Source organism: Gymnoscopelus braueri, assembly GCF_963280865.1.
Source record: "Gymnoscopelus braueri genome assembly, chromosome: 6".
Lineage (NCBI taxonomy): Eukaryota > Metazoa > Chordata > Actinopteri > Myctophiformes > Myctophidae > Gymnoscopelus > Gymnoscopelus braueri.
Window position 1 is genome coordinate 35,298,085 of NC_137607.1, and position 25,394 is coordinate 35,323,478.

Below are 25,394 nucleotides of genomic sequence, written 5' to 3' on the forward strand. Positions count from 1 at the left end.
GCGTGGCACTCTATGAGCTTGTAGATCCGCTATTTTAGAAAAATCCTGAACATTTTTGCAAATCTTTGAATATATATTTTTTAAAGCGAACATTTGTAAAATATTTTGTTCCAGGGACCTCCAGAAGCAAAATTTGTGTTAAAAGTGTTGTTTAAAAAAGATATGTATTCCAAGATTTGCACACATTTTTGTAGCTATGAGCTTGTATATCTGCTATATCTTGTATATGAGCAAGAAAATATAATTTAAGTCAAATATCTATCCTATCGTGTGTGTGTGTGTGTGTGTGTGTGTGTGTGTGTGTGTGTGTGTGTGTGTGTGTGTGTGTGTGTGTGTGTGTGTGTGTGTCAGACGCGCCAAGTGTCCCAGATGAAGCGCTGGGAGGGGACATGTGAAGGTGGGACAGGTCGAAGGTCACACAGACACAGAGACTCACTGGAAATCACAGATGAAGAGCTGAGTACCAGCATAGTGAGTGCTAATGAATACTTTGGTTGTGTGTTCACGTGTGTGTGTGTGTGTGTGTGTGTGTGTGTGTGTGTGTGTGTGTGTGTGTGTGTGTGTGTGTGTGTGTGTGTGTGTGTGTGTGTGTGTGTGTGTGTGTGTGTTCGGAGTGTTGCAAATGCCAATTTGGTTTATTTTTATTGGTTTATAGATTCATCTTTCCCAACTCATTCTAAAATAACCATAAGCATGGAACCGGAAAGAAAAACAATATCTTCGGTTCAATTTATTTTTAAATAGTCTGTATATAGTATGTATCGACCAGAAATTAACATCTTACTTTTGTACATGTCAGTTAGTTATTTTACATACAGTAATTCAAGATATTGATGATAAAGGTTTTAGTGGTCTCATTTACAAACATTCCCTGTTCGTATCAAACTATTAAAGTGCATCATAGCTTGTTATGTTAACATGACACAGGAATAAACTCAAAACAGCCAAGGGCTCCTCAGTAAATAAAATAAATTAAAAAAGAATTTATAGACTGCTTGTAATATTAATATAGTGTTAGTTTAGTTTATCCATTTGCAACTCTCAGATTTACAGACCTGTAAGGGTCTCCTCAAGGAACCCTGAGGGTCCCTGGACCCCACTTTGAGAACCGCTGGTGTAGAGTGGTATATACTGTACAGTATGTGAGTCTTACAACTCCTGAGCATCTCTCCATGTCCGTCTTCTCTCTGAGGATACGATAGCCATTAAGAAGCACAGCTCCAGAACTCGACGCATCCGACCCGTCTCCACCAGACTGAGTGAGTACTGAACCACATCCTCTGCTGCCGCACCCCGCCCTGACTCACTAAGCACTCCATTAGCATGGTTCCTGCTGGGCCCATTTCTCCTCTGCCATCTCTCTCTCTCTCTCTCTCTCTCTCTCTCTCTCTCTCTCTCTCTCTCTCTCTCTCTCTCTCTCTCTCTCTCTCCTCATCTCCCTTCCTCCAGCCATCAGAGACAGAGAGCTCTATTAACCCATTAAGGCCTGAGGCTGATTCTACAAAATGTCTTCTAACAGTTTTCTGAAAAAACGTATGTTGCTATATCAGTGGTTCTCAAACTTTTTCATGTCAAGGACCTCCAAAATTATATGCATTTGGCCACGGACCCCCATCAAAAAAATATTTGTTTCAGGGACCCCCCCTACAGAAGCAAAGATTTGAGTTACAAATGTTCGCTTAAAAAAATATATCCATTCAAAGATTTGCAAAATCTTTCAAAAACTTTAAAAAAAATATGGCAGCACAGAGTTTGTACAGTATGAGCTTGTATATCAGCAATTTTTTATTGCAAAAGAAATCTAAAATGACACAGATGCGTTCCCGGTCTTGATGGCTTAATGGTTGACTCAGTCTGTCGTGCCTCTTTGAAATCGAGCAGCTGGCAGTTGTTTTAAATTTAAAGCTAAGTGCCTTTGAAGCAGAGATGACAGCTCCCCAGGAGTCTCAAAAGAAATGCCTAACTCTTGTCTCCGCAACTGTACTTTCGCCCATCACTCCTCTCTCTCTCTCTCTCTCTCTCTCTCTCGCTCGCTCTCTCTCTCTTTTTCTCTCTCTCTTTCTTTCTTTACCTCGCTCTCTCATCGCTTTATCAGGCCTGTGCGATGACTCCAGCTCGTCGCCGCCCCCGTCGTTCTCCTCGCCGCTCTCCCGCTCGGCATCTTGGGAGGGGCTGTCGGAGCTGCCTACGCAGGGGGTCCCGCTCAGCCACGTGACGCGGGTTCGCCCCCGGCCCCCACGGAGGCACAAGGGGGGGCACGTCCCCTCCGCCGACATGGTGAGGGTGGGGGCGACGATCCTATCAAGCCCTTTTATACCCCGCAACATTCTGGAGTTTTCTGTGTGTGTGTGTGTGTGTGTGTGTGTGTGTGTGAGTGAGAGACATATTGCTGTCGGGTGTATGTCCAAAACTATTACTTTTCAGGAAATGGAAAAAAATAAACTGTGTTCCGGTGCTCACAAGCTCACAACGTGCCACGATGCATGAGCAAATTTGATGTGAGCAAATTTTGCTAGTTTTGTGTGACACTGTAGTAGTGTGGCGAAGTAGGGGATTCATTAGGAAAAGTAGGGAAACATTAATTCATTCATGAATATTCAACACTGGGGGAAACACCGTGGTTTTTCTCCCCCCGAGAGCAAAAAGCTCAAGGGCGGAGAATGCCGGAGATGCGTGAATTATACATGTGAAGAATTACCAAGAAGAATGTTTGATATTGCTAACGTACCGGATATGTATTTTTACACTGAGACTCTTAGGTCGATGAGATTCTTATTTAAAGATACATCAAACATAATACGAGTCGTGCCCTTTGTGTGTGTGTGTGTGTGAGTGGGTTCCATCCAAAAGATGTTTCCATCCTATCGTTGAACTAATGACGGTACAGAAGCTATTTAACTTAATTTATGACTCATGCATAATTCCCATCTCCTGTTTCCAAATGCCCAGGGCCTGCCGGTGGGCGTAATGCGAGGCTCTTATTTTATCAGAATTATTCTGGCCTGTATCAAGGAGTACATCGATACAAATTGGATCACTGCAATCAGGTTATGTCATCTCACCTTAGCTGTAGAGCAGTCCATTTGTGTTATTGAACAGAGAACATTTTGGAAAAGGAAACCCATTCCCGAGTAAATGGACCCTTTCGAAAGTGGACCGAGTGTGAGGCGCCGTGCGCGGGTGTTTCTGTGATGCGTGCGTGTTTGTGTGTCCACAGCATTGCAGTGAAAATGGAGCAATAAGTCCTTTGGATGATGGACTACCAGACTTCTATACCAAAAGAGTGCTCCCAGATAGGTGAGTCACATTTTCAACTGTTATGTCTTTTAACTTACACAGTTAAATCCTCAGGGTCCATTTGGTTCCATTTGCACTGTCTTCAGAGTTAAATTTACACTGAGGATTTTACTGTGTTTTCCCGTCAGAGTACCACTGGTCCCTTTTACACACACACAGCCCACACGGCCCACACTATAGTATAGTATACATCATCTGATTACAGTGCCTTTTTTTAATCACATTACATTTATCGTTGAACATATTTCAAGTAAATGCACTCTCTCGCTAAAGCATCGCGTGCCAAGAGGCGTTGCTTAGCAACGCTCCGGCCGCGTATGAGCCCCAGTGTCAGGAGAGCGGAGGGGACGCTGAGCTTGAACAGGTCTGACAGAATTGAAATGACACATCGATGCAACAATGGAAATGACTCATGTGTGATTACATGTATTCAGAACATGTCTTTTGTAACCTCTTTCTCTCTCTCTCTCTCTCTCTCTCTCTCTCTTGCATTGGTTCCCAAACTATACACTCACAGTGAGCTTGCAGATTGGCTATTTTCACCATATTTCTTCCCGACCCAGTGTTTGGGAAACACTGCTCTACTTTATAGGGTGTATATTGTTGTATACTATTGTTCATTGCTGATGGTGTTTTTTTGGGATGTTCTTCTTTTGATTCCTAGTTTTGGCGTCGCTTTCCTTGCTGCATATCATAATACTTCTCTTACATGCTGCTTCCGACATCCAAACTTTACATTGTTTTCAGAAAGGGAGGTGATATAACTACATTTTGATGTCATTCAGAAGTACTGATAGCTTTTTTTCGGATGCTCCTCCTGCACCCTCAGATGTCTTGACTAGTTCGGAAAGAATGTCAGAAACCTTTTTTTTTTACGACGTCAGAAGGAGCATGTATTGACCTTTACTCTGTATCTGTTCATTAACTGCTGTGGGATCACTAAAAGTCTCTTTCTCCCTCTCTCTCTCTCTCTCTGGTGTTTACAGCCAGCTCTCCTCTCTGCACAAAGCCCACTCTCTGAGGAGGAAGAAGAGGCGCAACATGTTGGCCATATTCGGTTTCCGTAAGAACCGCAGCCCTGCGCTGGCCAATCAAGGCCCAGAATCTGGAGGAGAGCTTTATGGCGAGGAGTGTCGCACTGTGGCCACGGCGCCCACGGGGTTGGTGAAAATCCACATTATTAATTAGCAATTTTTACTATTCAATAATAAAAAATAAAAAAACGAAAATGAATGGTTTTGGACATACAAGGTTTCCAACTGACCACGACGATAACTGTATCAATTATCGTTTTTCAATTAATCCAATAATGGAGAACACAATTTGCCTTTTGTAATTATACAAAACAAATCCCAACTTCCTTAAAAAACTATCTTAAAGCACTTCCTTTTTCAAAGCTGCCCTTTTCATTATGCCCCTGCTTTTGAGGCCCAAACCTCAGGTCGTGAACACAACATGGCTGTGTGATAGATCAGACATGATCGCTATTTCTCCCCTTTTTTACTCTACTTAGAAGTGACATAAAAAAAGTTCCTCACATTATCTCTGGGCTCTTTCTATTGGTTCTCTCTTGTTCCTCCATTTCTCCTTATAAGGACAAAACAAGCTACCGCAGCCCATAAGGACTGTGGCAAACAACAGTAAATCTGTTGACATGAGACCAGGCTAATGGCTGCCAAAGCACAGAGCGTGTGTGTGCACAGATGTAGATGACAGCCGGTGGCAAAAAACATCGGTACCCAACCAAATGGTGACAACTCAGCCCCGTGATTGGAAATGAACAATGAGTTCCATGAGTTATAAACAGATAAAGACACTAGACTTCAGCACGGATAGCTCATGTCATACTTGTGCTTTGATGTTTTACCACCGAGGACGTGATACTGCGTGACACGTTTGTCATCTCTCTGCCATTGCTCAGTTCATGCAACAGCGACAGGGGGTTATTGTGTTCAAACACATCAGCTTCTCTGTCAAAGCTCGGACTAAAATAGTAAGGTGAAACGGTTATTGTGTTGGCTCTGGCGGGGATGAATAAAGTGACAGCTGAGTTGCACTTCCGTTCTGCCTCGTGAGAAACCGTGTTACATCTCAAGACAATAGTGAGCCATGGTTTAATCCCGGTGGGAATTTCTGCGTGGAAATGTAGCAGACACGTGGATTAAATTCTTTTGACATCTTTATTGCCCAAGAGGGTGGGGAGGCGAGATGGGCAGTGAGAATGATTACAGAAAAATAAAATCAATAATAAATACATTCCCACAATTTCCAAAGTACAAGACAACTAAAATAACAAAGACCCAAAAAATGTGTCCTTCCCCATACAGCTTTTGAATCTGCATGGTGCAAAGTCCATGGTGCTCCCTCTGGTGGAATAACTGTGTACATCACTAACCTTAGAAAATTAATTGAATAGATCGTTGGATTCCACATTGCTCACAATCCTGTGGTCCACACACATTTTTATATGTGATTCTCTCTCCTCTGCTCTGAGCCGCTTGAGGCTAACACAATGAGGATGTGCTCTGGGATGGAGTTTAAGGCAGCGATTCACAACCTGTGGACCTGGGCCGGAGCCCACCCATCTTACCACTTAACTGTTAAGGGGTCAGATGGGTGGGCTGCGAACGCTTTCGAGATTTTCTAGTGGGCGCTGATCCAGAAAACGTTGGGAACCACTGGTTTAAGGCAGTGGTTCTCAAACTTTTTCATGGCGAGGACCCCCAAAATTATATGTATTTGGCCACGGACCCCCATCTCAAAATATTTTGTTCCAGGGACCCCCAGAAGCAAAGATTTGAGTAAAAAATGTTGGCCTTAACCTATATATTCAAAGATTTGCGAAAATGTTCACAATTTTATTAAAAAAATGCAGATCTACAAGCTCATAGCCGCGCTATGAGCTTGTATATCTGCTATTTTTGAATAGCCAAAGTATACAATAATGGTTAAAGTGGTCAAAATGATTGTGATATATTATTAAATTATTTAGCTGGGGACCCCCTGGTACCCCGCCAAAGGACCCCTGGGGGTCCCCAAACCCCACTTTGAGAACCACTAGGTTTAAGGATCGACCTAACTTTAATCAATTCCCCTCGCAGGACAGCCACAGAGAATGTTTACACGCTGCTGCAGCCGCCGAGGTCTGCCGCCTCGCGAGCCGGGTCCCCTGGGGCCGCCGCCGGGGCTGATGGGAAGGCGGATGAGCAACCGGGGGAAAACCTGCTGGTTTTGAGTTCACCGCCGCCACCACCGGTGCCTGGCATCCCACATCCAGGCATGGGAGGAAGCCACCACCCCTTCTACACTCCCAAAGAGGTACCGATAACACAACCGCTCTACTGTAGACCTAGTGGTTCTCAAACCTTTTCAGGCCGTGACCCCCCAAAATAATCCTATTTGAACTGGGGATCCCCACCCTATGACAAACACTTGGAATTGTAGGAGTTGAGGCATTCAATTTAGTTTGACTCGGTTCCACAGATAAAAAAGGTTACTTAAATTGACACTTAAAGGCGCCATATATGCACCATTTACCATTCACTTGTATTGGGTGTGATTATTTTATTTGGTCTCATTTCTGCCTGTTTGCTTCTAACAGAGAAGTGAAGTGGACACGGGGCTCGAACCCATGGAATCGGACAGACAGCTGGCTGAGGACAAGCAGCCGGACAGACAGTGGGTGGACAGCCAACACTCAGACAGGCAGCGGGCGGAGGGGAGACCGATCGACCGGCAGCTGGAGAAACACGCGGACAGACAGCCCAGCCAACAGTGGCTGGACGACAGGCCGCCGGACAGAACCCGGACGGAGACGAAGACGGCGGAGCGGTTCTGGACGGAGAGCAGGCACCCGGACCGGCCCGCGGAGAAGCAGTGGACGGTGGACAGGCACACGCAGAGGCAGATCGACAGGAAAATGGAGAGACAGTGGACCATGGGCAGACCTGTGGACAGGGCGTGGTCGGAGAACAGGCCTACAGAAATAGCCACGGATAGACAGTGGATGGAGGGCAGACACCCGGCCAGGAAGCCGGACAGACAGATGCAGCACCTGTCCCAGAGGCCGCTGCCTCCGTACCCCGCAGACAGAACGCCTTCGCCCAAACAGGAAACGGATCCACTGAGACACGCGGAGGCGACGGCCTCAGAGCCGCGGCAGTGCCCACAGCAGGACGCCCCGGCAGACAGGCACACAGGTTTGGACACGGTGGGAGGGCAGGCAGAGGGGTGGAGGGCAGGTGTAGGAGGGATGTCCTCTGGCAGAGCCAGTGCCTGTCCAACTAAACCTGATCCTCCTCCCCAGAGCAGCAAACCCAGCCTGTCCAAGCTGAGACAGAGGCATCGACTAGAGAGTTCAGGTGGGACAGGACACTAAAATCCTCAGCGATAAAGGGGGTGTAAAGCACATATTTTTGTAATGAAAAAAAATAGTTTTTTGTTAAAGGTTTCATGACATTCAGATTAATAAAACATTAAAAGTCTTTATCATGGTCCTTCAAACGTGTATTAAAATGTTTTAACAGAAAAATCCACTCCAGTGAGCCTTGGCAGGGTTTTTCTCTCTGTGTTCTGAGGCCTTTTCAGCTGCAATGAAAAAAAAACGCTGCCTGCGGGTGTTGCTGTTGAGGGACCCCCCCCCAAAGGAGAAGGGTAGGAGAGGAGAGGGGGCGGGATTAATGGACTGTGACATCAGAGTCCAGGGCCAATCCCAGCCCTTTTTTTAGCCCCAGAAAACCCCAGACCACAGAATATCCACTGAATGTTCAAAGTTCAGTTTTTTGGGGTGTAATTGAGGCCAAAAAAAAATAAAATGAATGTCATGAAACCTTAAAAAATGTAAACCTTTATATTCCAATTGTAATCATTGCTATAGAGTGTTTGTTCAGTAACAGGGGTCGTTGTGTCTCTTCAGCGCTTTAGTAAACAGAAAAAAAGAATTGAGGTTCGGGATACGAATTTTGTCTAATCAGGACAGAGAACCCCACCAACATCATTTATAGGCATCACTTTTAGAGTGTTCTAGTTCCAATTTCGTGTATGAGTTATTTTTCCTGATTGGATCAAGTTTGCATCCCGATCTGAAAATGTATTGTCTGTTTACTAAATAACTGTAGAGACAGGGAGACCCCTGAACTAACACTCTAATACTCTATAGCAATGATACGGAATATAGAGCTCAAATGTTACCATATACATTGATTTCCACGTTACACTTATCATAGTTTTCAGTCTTCTCTCTTGTCTGTAGGTGCAGAGGAGGAAGGAGACGCAGACAGGGATCCTGGAAAGAGCGAGAGAAAAGAGAAGGGAAGAGAGCCAGAGGGTCAACCACCTCCCATTCCAGAGAAGGTGCACTTCGTTTTCATACAACCATATTTTAAAAAAGTACATTAATTATTTTAAAAATACTTACGTTTTCAAATGGAACCAAATGGAACGAGTTAAATAAGCACTGATTTACGATAACACTCTTATTCTAATTGCTTAACCCATTAAAACCGGGAAAGCTGTCATTTTAGATTTTAGCATTGGCTATTCAAAAATAGCAGATGTACAAGCTCACAGCACGTGCCACGCTGCGAGCTTGTACATCTGCTATTTTTTTTTAACATTTTTTTTTAATCTTGAAAGTGTGAGAACATTCGGTTAAAGTCATACATAATTCAGATTGTTGCTGGCATTTCCTGCTGTGAGGTGCAGCCTGTTCACCGGCGGTTTCATTTTGTCCCTGTGCATGCGGTGCTGCGTGTCATGCCTGCATCCTGCTCTGACGGGACGAGCAGCCAAAGACGTCGTCATACGTGACATTTCCAAAGGAATCAGCCAACGAAAGGAACCTGCCCCCCCCTCCTGTGCCACCTCCTGTCAGCAGGCCTGTGCTGGGAATGTCTGAGCGAGCTGCCAGCCAAGGTACACCGCTCACACACACACCCAGCCAAGGTACACCGCCGAATGTTTGCCTCAGAATATGGTTCACGTGTTACGAGCTTCATTCTGCGATTCAACAATGTACCTTCATGTCATATACAGTACGTCTCTGTTTACTGAAATCAGTCAGTCTTCTGTCAGACTGTAGGCTACTCTAGACGTTCAGCAATTTTCCCTTACCCACTTTGGAACCGGTGCATTCAAGTGAGATTTATACGTTTGGCACAGCCGCGGCTCTTGTTCGCCAAGACCAGTGATTCTAATTCCTCTGTGCTTTCAATCAGCTTTCAATCCATTACCCATGAATCTACTTCCTCTCCCGCGAAAAAAAACAACAACAACACTGCTCCGTCAGGAGAACACAGCGACATCTCGTCGCTGTCAGGCGGAAACCTTGTATCTCCACATTTCAACTTTGTATGTGTTTTTTGGTAAATGAAGCCTTACTTAGTCATGCAAGAGTATCACGCAAAAGTAGCAAAAATAGCTGATCTACAAATTCACAGTTGTGAGCTTGTAGGCTACAGTAGATCGGCTACCGTATTTTCACTATTTCAGAAAGTGATTAAGTGTGTCTGTGAGGTTTTATGAATATTGAGTATTAAGAATTAACAAGAGCTTATGATTAAATAATACCTACAATGGTAACTACATTGGAACACAGGTGATGTTTTCCCATTTCCGGTTTTGGACATAGAAGGTTTCCACCTGACAGTGACTAAGACTTTAAAGCGACACTACAGCATAGCATTGAAGGCTGCAGGGGGGGGGGAGGGGGGCTTTTTTAAATCACTCAGCATTTCCTCTCAGGCTGATGCAAATCCTGTCTCCTGCTGTAGGACTGGCAGACCCTCACCTCAAACATGGACCATAATCATTACCTTGACCGTACCTGCCTCAACCTAAACACTAAGATAGAGGTTGCTTGGGGGGTACACAGCCTTGGGAGTAATGTGCTGCCTGAGAGGCTAAATTCAGGGCAAGAAAGTCCCTTAAAGGAGTTGTTCACCCAAAAAAATACTAATTTTCAATCAATTACACACCCCATGAATCCTTTTTTTTTGTCGCATTCCTAAGACAATAATTCAGACTAGCGGAGTCTCCAGTTGGAGACTCAAAAAGTCTCCTACTGAGTCTCCTATTGACCGATGACCCGGTCAACAAATGATTGGCTTAAGAATGCGACAAAAACAAAGAAATCAAGGCTTCAAGGGGTTTGTAATTGATTGAAAATAAGTCATTTTTGGGTGAACTACTCCTTAAAGTCATTAACCCTGCCATCCCTATTTTCCAAAATATATAAACATATTTCAAAATATATTTTTCCAAAATGTTCCAACAATTTTCCCAAAACGTTCAAACAAAAAAAATACCGGAAATAGCAGATCTATAAGATATACGCGTCACATTGCGACATGTAGATCAGCTATTGTCACAAATTTTACTTTGGGTGCTGGTCCTGCTGGAACCCCCTGAAGGACCCCAAAGTATACAGGGGTCAAGTGGTTAACTGAGGAGGCTGGCTGTATTATCAGACCACTTGGGAGGTCTAGCGATGTAGAATTAGTTATGCACAAGCTTAAGAATGTGAATAATTAATACAAACATTTGGCAGCATAGCTTTAAAAGGGAATATTTTAAGTCTCATTATCATATTAATGAGATTTTCATATTGCTCCTTAACCACTTAATCCCCAGCATCCGTATTCTGGGGAAAACCTTTGCTGAAAACAGAGATGAACATTCTCGTAGAGCAAAAACATTCACTAGTATAGACAGAGCCCAGGGGGACTCTATACTAAGTGGTTAAAGTCTGTACTGGATAACTCTATGTATTTCCCAACACTTGTGTACGTAGATACTATTATCTGAGAAGTGCACTTGGTTACTTTTATTGAATATCAAAAGTATTTTATATGACATGGCATCAGTGGTGTAAAAAAGTACATTTACTCAAGTACTGTACTTAAGCACAATTTTGAGGTACTTTTATTTTACTGGAGTATATCCAATTGTCTATACTTTTACTTCTACTCCACTACATCTCAGAGGCAAATATTGTACTTTTACTCCACTACAATTAATTGACAACTTTAGTTACTAGTTATTTTATACCTACAAGCTCACATCGCGACGCGTTGTGAGCTTGCAGATCTGCTATTTTCAAACATTTTAGTACTTTTACTTTTGGTACTTTAAGTACATTTTGATACCAATACTTTTGTACTTTTACTCAAGTACATTTTGAATTCCGGACTATTACTTGTAAAGGAGTACTTCTACATTGCAGTATTGATACTTTTACTTAAGTAAAGCATTGGAGTACTTTTCCCACCACTGCATGACATGTGACATATGACATGACACACGGGACATATGACGTAACACGTTACACATGTGACATACGGCAGTGGTTCTCAAACTTTTTCATGTCAAGGACCCCCAAATTGACACTTATTTAGCCCGCGGAAAAGATATGCCATATAAGAGAAGATTTTTACGGCTCGCAGTGATTTTCAACCATTTTAATTTCAAGGACCCCCAGTTTGACATGCATTAGGCTGAGGACCCCCATTGAATTACTTTTCTATCTCTGGGACCCCAATTTATATTGTAAAATCAATGTTAATTTAACTCTGAAAGTGTACAAATGGAACCAAATGGACCTGTTATGGTCCATTTGGTTCCATTCGTACATTCTCAGAGTTACAGACCCATAAGGGTCCATTTGGTTCCTAATCTATCATTTAGCTGGGGACCCTCTGGAACTCCCTCAAGGACCCCTGGGGGTCCCCGGACCCCACTTTGAGAACCAATGACATACGGTATGACACGACACACGTGACATAGGACCTGACATCTGACATATGCTGTGCAGGAGAGGAAGGAATGAGGCCCCAGGCTCCAGTCAAACCACAGAGGAACAGAAAGGCCATGTCTTGTGATGCAGGTACAAATTATCATTCATCATCAGACATTGTCATGTCTCCTGTTACTACGATAGACATAAATTAATACCATAGACCAGAGGTCTTCAACAGGGGGTCCGCGACCCCTAGGGGGTCCGTGGAGGTACTGCAGGGGGTCCGCAAAATTGTTGTTAGATTAGATAAAAAAATACTAATTATTAAACTTTTTTTTTTAAATGTCCATTTGTCTTTAAATATTTATGTTTAAAATAAATCATGATTCTGTCCATTTTGAATAGCTTCTATACATGATTATTGTGCAATTGACAGATTGTTGATAGTATTGACATTGGTTCTCTGTTAATAACAAGGTATGTTTATAAATGGCATTGGTACGGACACCCTACTCACTGTACCTTGTATATGTATGTTTAAAATAAAAGCATGAATATATTAATCTGTATTATTTTAATAGCTTAGTATTGAATGCACAATAACATGGTATGTTTATATATGAAACACAATTTTATACATAATTATACAATATATGTTGTAGCCCCCCCCACCCTACGAGGTAGGGCAGTATTATTCAACTGGTGGCCCGCGGGCCAAATCCGGCCCCAGCGGAGCTTTCTTGTGGTCCCTGGAACATATTCCATGTTCCAATGTAAAATTAAATGCATGTTGGTTGTACAGGATGAACATTTTGAATTTTGGTTGTCATGGAAGCGTCTCATATGAATGAAAGGTTTTTTCATTAGTTTTGAGCACCCGGGTAATAAGAGCATGTATGAGCATCATATGAGCACAACTCATAGTTTGAAGTGGATGAAGATGGAAGCTGGACAAAGTCCACACAAAACTAATGCATACACGCTAATGGATGCATAAGGAGAATAATTTCTTTGGTGTTATTAACAACATCCACTCTAAACTCAGAAATAGTTACAAATGAATGGTGCACCCGGGTAATAAGAGCATATATGAGCATCATATGAGCACAACTCATAGTTTGAAGTGGATGAAGATGGAAGCTGGACAAAGTCCACACAAAACTAACACATACACGCTAATGGATGCATAAGGAGAATCATTTCTTTGGTGTTATTAACAACATCCACTCTAAACTCAGAAATAGTTACAAATGAATGGTGCACCCGGGTAATAAGAGCATATATGAGCATCATATGAGCACAACTCATAGTTTGAAGTGGATGAAGATGGAAGCTGGACAAAGTCCACACAAAACTAACGCATACACGCTAATGGATGCATAAGGAGAATAATTTCTTTGGTGTTATTAACAACATCCACTCTAAACTCAGAAATAGTTACAAATGAATGGTCCGTGATGGATGAACTGCACTCAAAACCCCTGTTGTGCTCCTTTATGTTGATTCGTTTTGTGTGGATTTTGTCCAGCTTCCATCTTCTCCATCTTCATCCACTTCAAACACATCATAAGAGCTTGTGCTCTTATCACCTGGGTGCTCAAAACAAATGAAAAAAACTTTCATTAATACGAGACGCTTCTATGTCAGGGACCCGTGCACAGAACACTCTGAAATATCTACTTCCTATTTTCTTCATATCAAAATCTTAGCCTGTGCACCAAGAACTGACACAGAAATGTTCCTATAAAACATCAAAATGCATGAATGCAGTATGAAGCAGGCCCTAATAAGTTACCATAATGGACATAATGTGTCCATTATTGTGTCCTATTGGACCTATAGCACACAACAAATGGTTTTGTTATCACAGTCTTGTGGCCCCTGACTTCAAGTCATTTTACAATTGTGGCCCCCTGCCTAATCTAGTTGAATATCCCTGAGGTAGGGGGTCCCTGCTCCATCTCCCCATCAGTTTGGGGGTCCCTGGCCTGAAAACGTTGAAGACCCCTGCCATAGACATAAATACATATGCGCCACAATGGCTGGGGCCAGCTTGCCATAAAGGCACTGCAAGAAAGAAATGTCTGCGTTCCGAGGTGTTTTGGTATGAAAACCCACATTAATTTAACAACATTGACCTACAGTATATCAGTCATAACATAACTACATTTCTAACATTTGTAACAAACTAAACCGTGAGAAAATGAGATTGGGAGTTCAGCGAGTTATGATCCTATATATATATATACTAATACAGTATATACTACTATAATTGAAATGACCACCAATGTACGTCCGGGGTTGGTCAGCACACGATCACTCCATTTGCCTCCAAACTTGTCCCAGACTATTGATCAGTGCTCTGGCCAGTGGTGTGTTCTACCGTGTCCCGCTGTATACGCCGTATACAGTGTAGATTTTTTGGGGAAAAAGCGTCTACAGTCTACTAACCATTTCATCCATTGAAAACACGCTAGCGTATACCCACGACCATGCGCATCTCGTGCAGGGAATGATTATCGTATACCTCCGGAAAAAAAACTAGACCACACCACTGGCTCTGGCTAATACCTAGGCTTCTTTCCCCATCTTCAATGTACTTACATATTGTACAGTTAATATAAAACTACATTGCACATTTTAGCCACAGCACCCCACCCTACTGCACATCTCCATATATGGCCATATCCAGTGGCGTAACGCAGAATCGCGGGGCCTCCCCGCGGGAGTTTCACGTATGTGCGTGCACAACCTGCGCGCGAAAAATTTCGGGTATAATTCGGGTCTAATTCGGTTCTATTTGACCAATATACTGTAAATCAACTTTTTTCTTTTTTTTTGCTGTAAAAATATTTGTATCAGCGCAGGCGGGGCCCTATCAGTTGGATCACTGGTGCAACGTAGCTGTGATGTAGCTGATCGGGCCTAGATGTGAGGGACGCAAAGCGGCCCAAACCTCTAGTTATTTTAATTGGGAAGAGAGCTCCTGTTTCAATAGACATAAATGGGGCATACATGTATTAGGAGGCAGCCACGATGACGCATAGCTCCAATGAACAGCAGCCGCCAATAAGGCACAGTGTCTACGTGTATATATCTATGGTTACTACTGCTGTTAGAATGTATCCATCTTGGTTGTACTTGTGTATGTGTGAATGCTCATTAATCTGTGCGTTAAGCATCTGTATCCGATTGTTAATGTATGTCGTTTCCTGTCCTTATTTGTCTCAGGCACAGAAAGGGACAGCCCTAATTACCTTGAGAGGCCCCCAAATCGCAAACCCCCCGTGAAAAAACCTAGACTGCCCCAGAACAGAAACAAATCACTGGATATGTCTGGTACTTGTCTCTTTGTATACTGTACATATATGTTTGTTCTTTCCTGTTTGTGTTGTTTGTGATCAGGTATTCCTATCTTTGTGGAGATCACAAGTTCCCACAAGTAGTTATGGTAAAGAAAGATCTTTTGAGTTAGGGTTACATTTAGGAAATCATCCAGGTCAGGGGTTAGAATTAGGCATTTAGGGGATAGGTTTAGGGTGAAGGGTTATGGTTATGGTAGGCTTTCACCACTTAAACCCCATATGGTTGAGCGGAGTGCCCCAGGACTCTATACTAGTGTCTTTTCAGTTTTCTGTTATATCGACAAGCTCACAACGTGCCGCAGTACGACGCGTTGTGGGCTTGTTGATCTGCAATTTTCTGCAAAAGCTTTCCCCACACTACGGATGCTGGGGTTTAAGTGGTTAAGGTTGGGAATTTTTTGGTTAGGATTCGGGTTGTATTAGGCTGCTGGGTCAGCAAGTTAGTTATAGTAAGTAATGAAAACATTGTTTTGATGTCCCCACAAGGATAGTGGTACCTTGTGATGTGTGTGCGTGCGTGCGTGCGTGCGTGCGTGCGTGTGTGTGTAACATCAGAGAAAACACTGCTTGTTTTTTTTACGATCTTGAAACCACATTTTTTATACTGGGCGATTTTTGTAATCATTCAATTTTGGCTAGCTGGTTAATGACACATTAATCTGAGGTGTGACAAACTCAAAATACATGATTACTGCTTTACAGGGACTTTAACGTTTCAGCAAGTCTTTGAGGGCGTTACCACAAAGGAACCATAATAATACATTTTAAGTCTTGCAGGTAACTAGCTGGGTCTGCCGACCTACAAGGCCCTATGCATGGCAGCCATGTTGGCATGAAATAGGAGTGTAGAGTCTTTCACAGGTGTTAGCAATGATACTAATTGAGACTCTGTTCCATATGCACAATAGCATCTCCCTGACTCTGTTTGACCAGAATAGAACACAACCTGAATTAGTATCATTGGTAACACCTGTGAAGAAAAGTTCAGGCCAATATGGCTTCAGTGCATATAGGGCCCATTCTTTTGTACTATTCGGTACAATAGTAATGAGTGAATGTGTGTGCATTCTCCAGACAGCATCCACTCGGCGCCCGGAAACGGCGAGCTGGTGTGATGGCGAGGGGTTCATCTGCCTCGGTCCGGCTGGGGTGTTGTCATGACAACTGTGGTGCACTTCATCAAACGGGCAAAAGGGGAGAAAGCTGTGTAAGAACCGGAGCAACCAGTTGAGGCATGGAGACAGACCGAAGACAAGGAACCAACCACACAAGATAAATGTCATGTCTGACAGCTCAATATGACAGATATCATGACATCTTTGATGTGCTGCCTCTCTCTCTCTATCTATCTCTCTCACTCTCTTACGGCACTCACTGTGTTTCCCGTCTTTGCTTTTCCCTCACATGAAATGAAACCCGGTGAACTATTTTGCAGCTGTCTGAATGGTTAAAAAAAACAAAATAATTGTTGTGTGATTGTCGCCACTGTGCTCTATGACGATGATAGATTCCCAGTGCTTGAGCATTGTGGCTATACTAGCCAAGGGAGGGGTACAAATACACAGTCTTTATTAGAATGTTTCTAAATCTGCAATGCATTTTTTGACTGCTGATACAGTTTGATTGCCTTGGGCGACACTTGAAAACAAGTTAGCTTCTTATCAAATGAAACTTGATCATTTCTATCTAGTTTTGCTTTCATGGACTGAAAGGACTGATATATTTTATAGAAAATTCTAATAAGAAATTATGTATGAGAGCCCTCACAGTACAAATAAAACACTAATGATGAATTGTGAATTCACAGTTTGTTTGTTTGTTTGTTTAGAGCCCCCCAGGGGTCAGACGTTTGTGTGACAAGTGAATAATTTAGCTCAGTGGTTTTCAAAGTGGGATCCAGGGACCCTCTGGGTTCGTTGTGGGAGTTCCAAATGGACCCTTACAGGTCTGTAATTCTGAAAATGGACTGTACGGGTCCATTTGGTTCCATTAGTACACTCAGAGTTTTGGGGGTCCCTGAAGTTAAAAGGTTTGAGAACTGATTTAGCTCAGCCTATCTCAACAACAACACTGGGCTGCGGACCATAACATAATAATTACAGCACATCAACCAGTACTACCATATATACTTCGTTGACCAGGATCCCCCAGGGGTCTGTACTTCCCCTCCTTTTTCCTCTACACCAAATCTCTTTGCCGAAAATTAATTGCAATATGACATGCAACATACAAGGATTTTGTTTCTTAGCTGAGCCGGTTAAGCCACATTATCTGCATATTGAGATGCTGGCGGTTACAAACAGTAGGGGGCAACCAGTGCCTGCAAATGATGGAGATACTAACTCACCAATCATCACAGCAGAGCATACTGTAGTAGTCTTGCAGGTTGTCATTAGCAACCATGCCTTGATGCTGTGAAGACATGTAGACAGAGTACTTACTCATTTGCCATGTCTTTCTCATGTCTACTTGACATGAGAAAGCACAAATGTAACACAATGTATGGGTAAAATAGGTATAGTAGTTCTAACGTCAAAGTACAAGAGTACATGAGCTCTTGAGTATTCTGCATCTTGAATATTGAAGATTATTATCATTCTAAGGCTCATTCATTATAAGTTACTCCATGAGCTCACCTGTAAGTAACATTTCCTAACCCACAATCCACATGTAATATGTGGCATGTAGCCTACAATATTTTTGCAAAGTAACGAAAAACAACAACGTACAGATACAGTACGATGTACAGGCCTGGGTTGGAATACTGCCAGTCAGAAAAGGACATATTTTATCTATCAACATGGGCACACAAATACTGCAGTTGTAATTACCTCTAGGAGGCTATATTTTCTGTCTATCTGTCTGTGAACATAATGTAGGGCTGTGCTCAAAATATCAAATTAGTGAATATTGTTATACGTAGGCAGTGATGCCCGTATCGTATCGCATTGCATCGATATGATACGATATCGCAATATTTTTGTTTGTTTTATTGTTTTTGGTCTGCTAGGCCCCCTCCTATTTTGCCCCTATAAAGCAATCTCTCATTGCTTTGAGACATTGAGATCTTAATTTTATTGCCTATTTTCGCTGATTGTGGGGCGGTATGGGTTCATGGTAGTCTTTTGTTTGTTTGTTTTTATGGTTCATGTTTTTAATAAAATGTCTGCATTGTGTTGCGTTGAGGCTTGAGCCCTACTGTTAAATCCCTCTGCAATGTACTGTAGAGCTGAAGCTAGCCCCTGCCACTCTCAATGGAATATTTTTTGGGCTTTATCTTGTGTCATACAAGACATCAAAGGTCATGTGCATTGTACTGGCAAACATCATATTGGGATACATATCACACCGTGACCCCTGTATCAGGATACTGTAGGCCTACTTATCATGAGTTACCTGGAGTCAGTCCTGGTGACCAATATACCCAAAACGAATAGTCAGATTGACAGGACATTTCAACATAACATTACTCATGCTCCAAAGAGGAAGAAACATGTTGGGTTTCGGTGAACCCATGACCCGCTAGCACCACCATCAGGCCATTTTGAAATCAGCATAATATGCTCATTTAAAAATTTGTATCAGTATTCAGTATTAATTCAGAATTGTCTCCTGAACCTTCAGTCATACATTACAGACACAGCATTTGCTGTGCTCATGCTACTACAAGGAAGAACCCTATTAATTTAGGTGAAACCATGACCTTTTCTCTGGTGCCACCAGCAGGCCAAACATTCAAAATAGGGAGACGTATAGGTCTTGACAGAGGTCTGCAGACTCTGCACTCTATACTATAGAGTGCAGAGTCTCGAAACTCGTGTTTTTTTTTTGTCTACTGTTTCATATATTTCATGCTGCTACATATAAACCTCAAAGCTAGTTTCTTGCCACATCTACAGTATTTTCCACTTTTGTTTTATTTTGTGGATTTGGCTTTTTGCTAAAGATAGGACCACCAATAGTGTCTCTTTAAAACTTTACCTGACCTGAATATGTGCCCAGTTAATCATTGCAATTGTGCAGATAAAACACAATTTAATATCCTGTCCAACGAAAAGAAAATCCTCTTTATAACAGACAGCTCAATCAATCCTTGTGAATACCAGCAATTCTCTCTCAGCATGAATAGAAGAAGGTCTGAGTTTGATTTATAATGGCTGGAGGAGACTGCTGTTGGTGCTTTAGAAATCAATCTGAATCGTACATGTTACTGACTACATTATGTCTTAAAACCATTTAAAAAGCCATCTATGATTCAACATTAAGCAATTCTAGGCACTTAACATGGATTCCATTATTAGCTTTCTTCTTTATAGCATCTTTAAGAGAATTGTACACACATATATTTAAACTGTCCAAGAATGTTTCTGCAGAACTAGGAGATTCCCAGTTCAACCTGTTGACCACTGGGAGCTACCCAGTTCAACAACAGTTCTGTTGCTAGCCATTGGGAGATACCTGACAGCCAATGGGAGCTGTTCAGGTCCTGTACTGTAGGCTACAGTCTGCAGCTATTGGCCAATGGGTGTCATACAGTACAGTTGACCCCCAGCCTATCTGGAGGCATAGTGTAACTTTGCCATGTGTTTACATTACAAATAAAAAATACATATATATTTCCTTTTTTACCAATCATTTCCCTCTATACCAGCAGTTATTAGAGGGAAATGATGGGTAAAAAAATATATTCAATTCAATTCAATCTTTATTTCAGACCCCAGGGAGATCCATATCACAATAAAAAATAACAGAATAAGAAATACAATAAAGACCACCATGTTCAGTTTCAAACATACAGACAAGTGCGCCAATGGTTCCACAGTCTGGAGGAGAACCTGACAGAACTAGCACATATAGGGTTAGTTATGACAGCAATGATGTCATTTACTGACTCAGATGCCCTACACATAAATCTATACATAAGATTACGTAGCACAGCAGAGCAGGTGGGTACCCCAACACTAACAAACATCTGGCTTGCACTGGAGCTTCTTGGAGCTCTCAGCAGCAGCCTCATCATACAGTCATTATAACCCACTGTGAGGCGTCTGATGCTGCCTTGTTTGAAGCGACACCACAGGTGGGCAGTATACAGAGGTGTATAGAAAGAATCTAAAGAGTGAAATCTTCACTGGTACTGAGCAGATGCTAAATTTGCTACACAGCATGGTCCTTTGAGCATTCAGCTTCCGACGCTGTCTCTGTCCTTGTCATCAGAAAGGTTATTTGAGATTATATAGCCCAAATATATATATATCTCACAGTAGACACTAAGGGCAGTGCCAGAGAGATCGATAGAAGTCATAAAAGGTTAACTGTCTGTCTTCCCTGCTTCGGACAATCATTATCGCACTCTTTTTAGCATTGTATTTTATATAAAAATCAACACCTTACTGTGAGCATGTACTCAGAAGCTGTTGAAGACCAGTACTATATGGACTAAAAACAACCAAGTCATCCGCATACATAAGGTGATTAATTAGCGAATTGCCAGCCCTACACCCTGTACCAGTGTACCACATGCATTTAAAAGATAAATCATCCATAATAACATTAAAAGGAAAGGGAAACAAAATTCCACCCTGGCACCATTGTTCACACGAAAGGGAGCAGAGGTTGACCTCACCCATTTCACTCTTATCGTCTGTTGAGCATACCAGAAGACCAAGATTCTGACTAGGAAACTAGGGACCCCTCTTTGTGACAATATTGAGTAAAAGTAGTATTAAATGTATGACTTTTTGGGGGGGAAATTGCTGATCTACAAGCTCACAACTCGTCACGATGGGACATGCTATTTTCGAATAGCTGCAGTATAAAATAGGGCTTGTGGTCAATACATATTTGGTATTAAAAATCTAAATCTGCAAAGTCACTGAAGCTGTCCAATTATTGTAGTGGAGTAAAAAAGTACAATATGAAATACTGAAGTGAAGTAAAAGTCCTTCAAATTCTCCTTCTTAAATACAATACTTGGGTAAATGTACTTAGTTACTTTCCATAACTGACTGTGTGTGTGTGAGCATCCTCTTCCTTTACATCTGGTGTGAAGACACATCGCTTCTTCAGCTCTTTTCATCATTCTTACGCTGTTACCAAGCAACGTGATCACATAAAAGAGGGAGGGAGGGAGAGAGAGAGAGAGAGAGAGAGAGAGAGGGAGAGAGAGAGAGAGAGAGAGAGAGAGAGAAAGAGAGAAGGTGTGGGGGTAGAGAGCAAACACAGGAACGTGAAAATACATGGATGCGAGAAGTCCAATGCAATGTATGTGCTGTACACACAGAAAGATTATGGCTCTTAAATGGTTCTTTAAAAGGCAATGTGGTTCCACGAAGAAAGACCAATTATTTTGATGGTTCATTAGAGAACCCTTAACCATTAAAATCCCTGTGCTCCAGACCCAGGTGTCTGTACTTGGTTGGCCCCCTCCTTTTCCCGTTCTACACCAAATCTCGTTGTAAAAAATAACAAATCTACAAGCTGGGGGTAGAGACCAAACACAGGCATGAAAATTCAAGGATGCAAGGAGTTCAAAGCAATGTCCAAACTCTCCCCACCTAACAGTATGGAGAGTTTGTAGAATTCTTCTCTCTGGTCCCTGACACCAAAGCTTTTCAAATGAGGGGTCCGCGGCTTAATACGTGTCAATTTGGGGGTCCTTGACATGAAAATGTTTGAGAACCGCAGCTGTGAATCATGGTATTCATAGTGCAGCAGTTAGAGGTGGAATGGCTGCTGAGAAGATGCAGTGTCATTTGATGTAATTATAACCAGTGCCAGACAAAGGTCAGCACTGAGCTGTTTGGTGCACCGAGCGTAGTCAAGGTAACCGTCACCCTAATAGGTGCACTGTACTATAAACAACTTCGACTGGCCTTTTGGGCCACCTAACAGCCTTATCAAGCCTTTAGCAGTTAATATCGCCTCTCTCTGTGTGTGTGTGCGTGCGTGCGTGCGTGCGTGCGTGCGTGTGTGTGTTGTGGAGAGCAGTCAGAGCACCAAACAGCAGCACTCTCCACAGAGGCTCTAGGGAGGGGACAAAGGCGTGTCCGATATTCATTTATGCACCTCTCCTGTTAACAAGTTGGTTTCTTAGATTGTAGTTCGGCTACTTTCGCACAGTATTGTACATCGGAAAATAGATTTTTGTCATTTGGCATAAGGATACAGTGGGCATGGCGTTCGGATACAATAACATGCCATGGAGCCACCAAGTTGTTGTCAAGGGTCAAGGCAGGCCTCAAGCCGGTTCAGAGGGACTGAGGAGGAAGGAGTTGTGACGTATGAGAAGAGACAACTGCAGCCTACTGTACATGTCTAACGTTTGACGTTTTGGACGATTAAAGGAACATCCAGCTCTCCGGCTATTCAAGCCAGAATAGCGGGAGGTTGTCACGGTCAAGAAGGGCCTGTACACCCCTTCATCTGATTATATTGAGTTAATTAAGAATCAGACTGGTAGGGACTTTACTTTTATTTTATTTCAAACTTTTTAATTTGTAACAACTATTATACTGTCTGATGTAGCTTTACCCTGTATCGCAAAATCCTTTAATACATATTTTCCTTCCTGCATTTAAAGACATTGCCTGAATAGTATTCTGTTCAAAAGGGATTTTATCCATTATTCTGTGTTTCTCCCAGTTAAATTGTAAAACAATGGTATTGTGTATATGGGACCTAATTGGTTACCACGACAACCTTTAAACATCTCCTATGAGCCAAAAGTGTCCACAAGTTTCCTAGGCTGTGTGGGCATCACTTCCTGTCCATTTTGATCCAATGAAATCCAATGAAATCCAATGAAATCGACAGGAAGTGATGCCCACTCAGCCTAGGAAACTTGTGGATACTTGGTACTAAATAAACAATGAGACAAACAACAACTTGAAACGATACTACGGGAGACCATAAGAAAATGTATGGCTGAAAAAGTCTCAGCATATTTTGTCGTTAAGGTCTATCATATACTATATAATTACCAATAAAGCTTATTAAGGATTTACCTGTTGCACAGAGGACCTTATCAAAGTTCCTGAGATGGCTCATTTTCTAATGGCTGGCTCACCTGCAGCTCATTCTCTAATGGCTGGCTCACCTGCACCTCATTCTCTGAGTTACAAGCAGCTATAAAAGCTCCTCTCAGTTGCTGAGTGGAAGGGGAGAAAGACACACAGTCATGATATAAGGAGTCATTAGTGTGGTGACAGCTTTCACTTTGTGATATGCCAAGGATTAAACCTCTATTCCCCTCTGATTTTTATAGAAAGGATGCTGAATGCATTCCAGGGAGAATTTTTTCCCACTACCCCTGCCTCACCAGTTAAAATAAATAGAAACTTTTTGTTGAACAGCAACCATGTGTTTTATTTTTGCAACCTCTCGTGAGCCAGGCGTCCCACAGTGTGTGTGTGTGTGTGTGTGTGTGTGTGTGTGTGTGTGTGTGTGTGTGTGTGTGTGTGGTGGGGTAGATATATTGGTATGTGCTTGCAAGTTCAAGCTCAATGGCACAGAGGACAAAACCATTGCCAGAGCCGACGGGACGGTGCTCGAAGTAGTCGAGGACTTCAAATATCTCAGGGCCTGGACTGCTTCAATGGTACAGGATCTGAAGGTCCAGAGGGCACTTGCCTGGAATGCCCTGCATGGGATGAGGAGAGTGTGGAAATGAAGCCCTCAAGAGGCAGCTGTTCGTAGCTACAGTGGAGTTAGTACTGCTCTGTGGGGCCGAGACATGGACCCTCACAGCACAATAGGGAAGAGCCTCGGACGGAGTCTACACAAGACTGCTACAAAATAGATGGCACTAGGTGTCACATGGCCGGAGCACATCAGAAATGTGGGCCTACTGCGGGGACCTACTACGGGTCACAGAAAAGATCAGAGAGAGAAGGATGAGGCTGGCAGGGCACTGCGTCAGGCACCTGGAGGCTGGAACTAGTGGCAAGCAAACTGACACTGTGGGAGCCAACCCAGGGCACAGCCAGGAAGGAAGGAGGTGCACCACCTACGTAGTAGATGCACTGTGGTGCGACAGCGGAGCTAACAACATTGCAGAGCTCAAGACCCTAAAACTAGGCAAGAGGATGTGGAGGGCAACGATTCCAAGTTGGTGTTGGCTAGCTACACGGCACTCTTGCATCACATTGGTAAGTGCAACAATGAATCACCCACACTTTACCAACAATACAGCCCATTTAAAACGTCTAAACAGAAATCCAAGGCTGTATTTCATAATTCTTAATAGAGCTAGTGTTTTACAGGGGAGCCTTGACGATGAATATTATGAATATTTTGTCTAGGTTATTTTCTGCCCAGGCCAAAAAGATTCTACTCTTGTCATTTAGTTACCCTTATAAATGGCTCGTTAGCATTTCTGGTGGGATTGTTAAAACCCATATCTCACACACGAACACACACACAAACGTATGTACACAACTTCACACAACCCCACATCAACCCACACATGCACACTGCATGCATGCATGTTGACATGAATAATATGCACACATCTAGTGATGTGTGCATATTATCTAGTGCACTGGTTCTCAAACATTATGTATTTGGCCACGGACCACCATTCGAAAATATTTGTTAAGATTTCTAAAAAAAATCTCAAAATGTTTCAAGATTTCAATTTCTTTTTTGAACTTAGCAGATCTACACGCTGACAACACGTCATGGTGCGACAAGCTTGTAGATCAGCAATTTCTAATAGCCAAAGTATACATTAGGGTTATAAATTAGGGTTACTGTATACTGATTACATTTGGGTTAAGTCATTAAATGTATAAAGCTATATTAACTGGGGACCACCTGGAACCCCTTCAAGGACACCAGAATGTCCCCGACCTCACGTTTGATATCTGGACGGACCCCAGGAAGAATAGTCCAATGGGATCGTTAATAAACAATAAAACAATAAATAAAACAAATGTTGAGAACCACTGATCTAGTACAGTACCTCAGTGTTGATCTGCCGTGTTCATTTTGAACTC

General features: G+C 42.6%; 1 protein-coding gene across 1 annotated transcript in view; it reads left to right on the forward strand.

The window, feature by feature from the left end:
- LOC308087704 (capping protein, Arp2/3 and myosin-I linker protein 3-like) overlaps nucleotides 1-17,053 on the forward strand; it is a 58,509-nt gene extending 41,456 nt beyond the window's left edge. Inside the window, exons 29-40 of the mRNA XM_080431785.1 lie at nucleotides 352-471; nucleotides 1,193-1,259; nucleotides 2,096-2,277; nucleotides 3,218-3,297; nucleotides 4,284-4,457; nucleotides 6,399-6,615; nucleotides 6,899-7,658; nucleotides 8,549-8,649; nucleotides 9,084-9,210; nucleotides 12,107-12,178; nucleotides 15,263-15,370; nucleotides 16,475-17,053. Coding sequence (XP_080287911.1) covers nucleotides 352-471; nucleotides 1,193-1,259; nucleotides 2,096-2,277; nucleotides 3,218-3,297; nucleotides 4,284-4,457; nucleotides 6,399-6,615; nucleotides 6,899-7,658; nucleotides 8,549-8,649; nucleotides 9,084-9,210; nucleotides 12,107-12,178; nucleotides 15,263-15,370; nucleotides 16,475-16,557 — 2,091 coding nt within the window. The 3' untranslated portion in view covers nucleotides 16,558-17,053. The remainder of the gene's footprint in view (nucleotides 1-351; nucleotides 472-1,192; nucleotides 1,260-2,095; nucleotides 2,278-3,217; nucleotides 3,298-4,283; nucleotides 4,458-6,398; nucleotides 6,616-6,898; nucleotides 7,659-8,548; nucleotides 8,650-9,083; nucleotides 9,211-12,106; nucleotides 12,179-15,262; nucleotides 15,371-16,474) is intronic.
- Nucleotides 17,054-25,394: the final 8,341 nt, after the last annotated feature.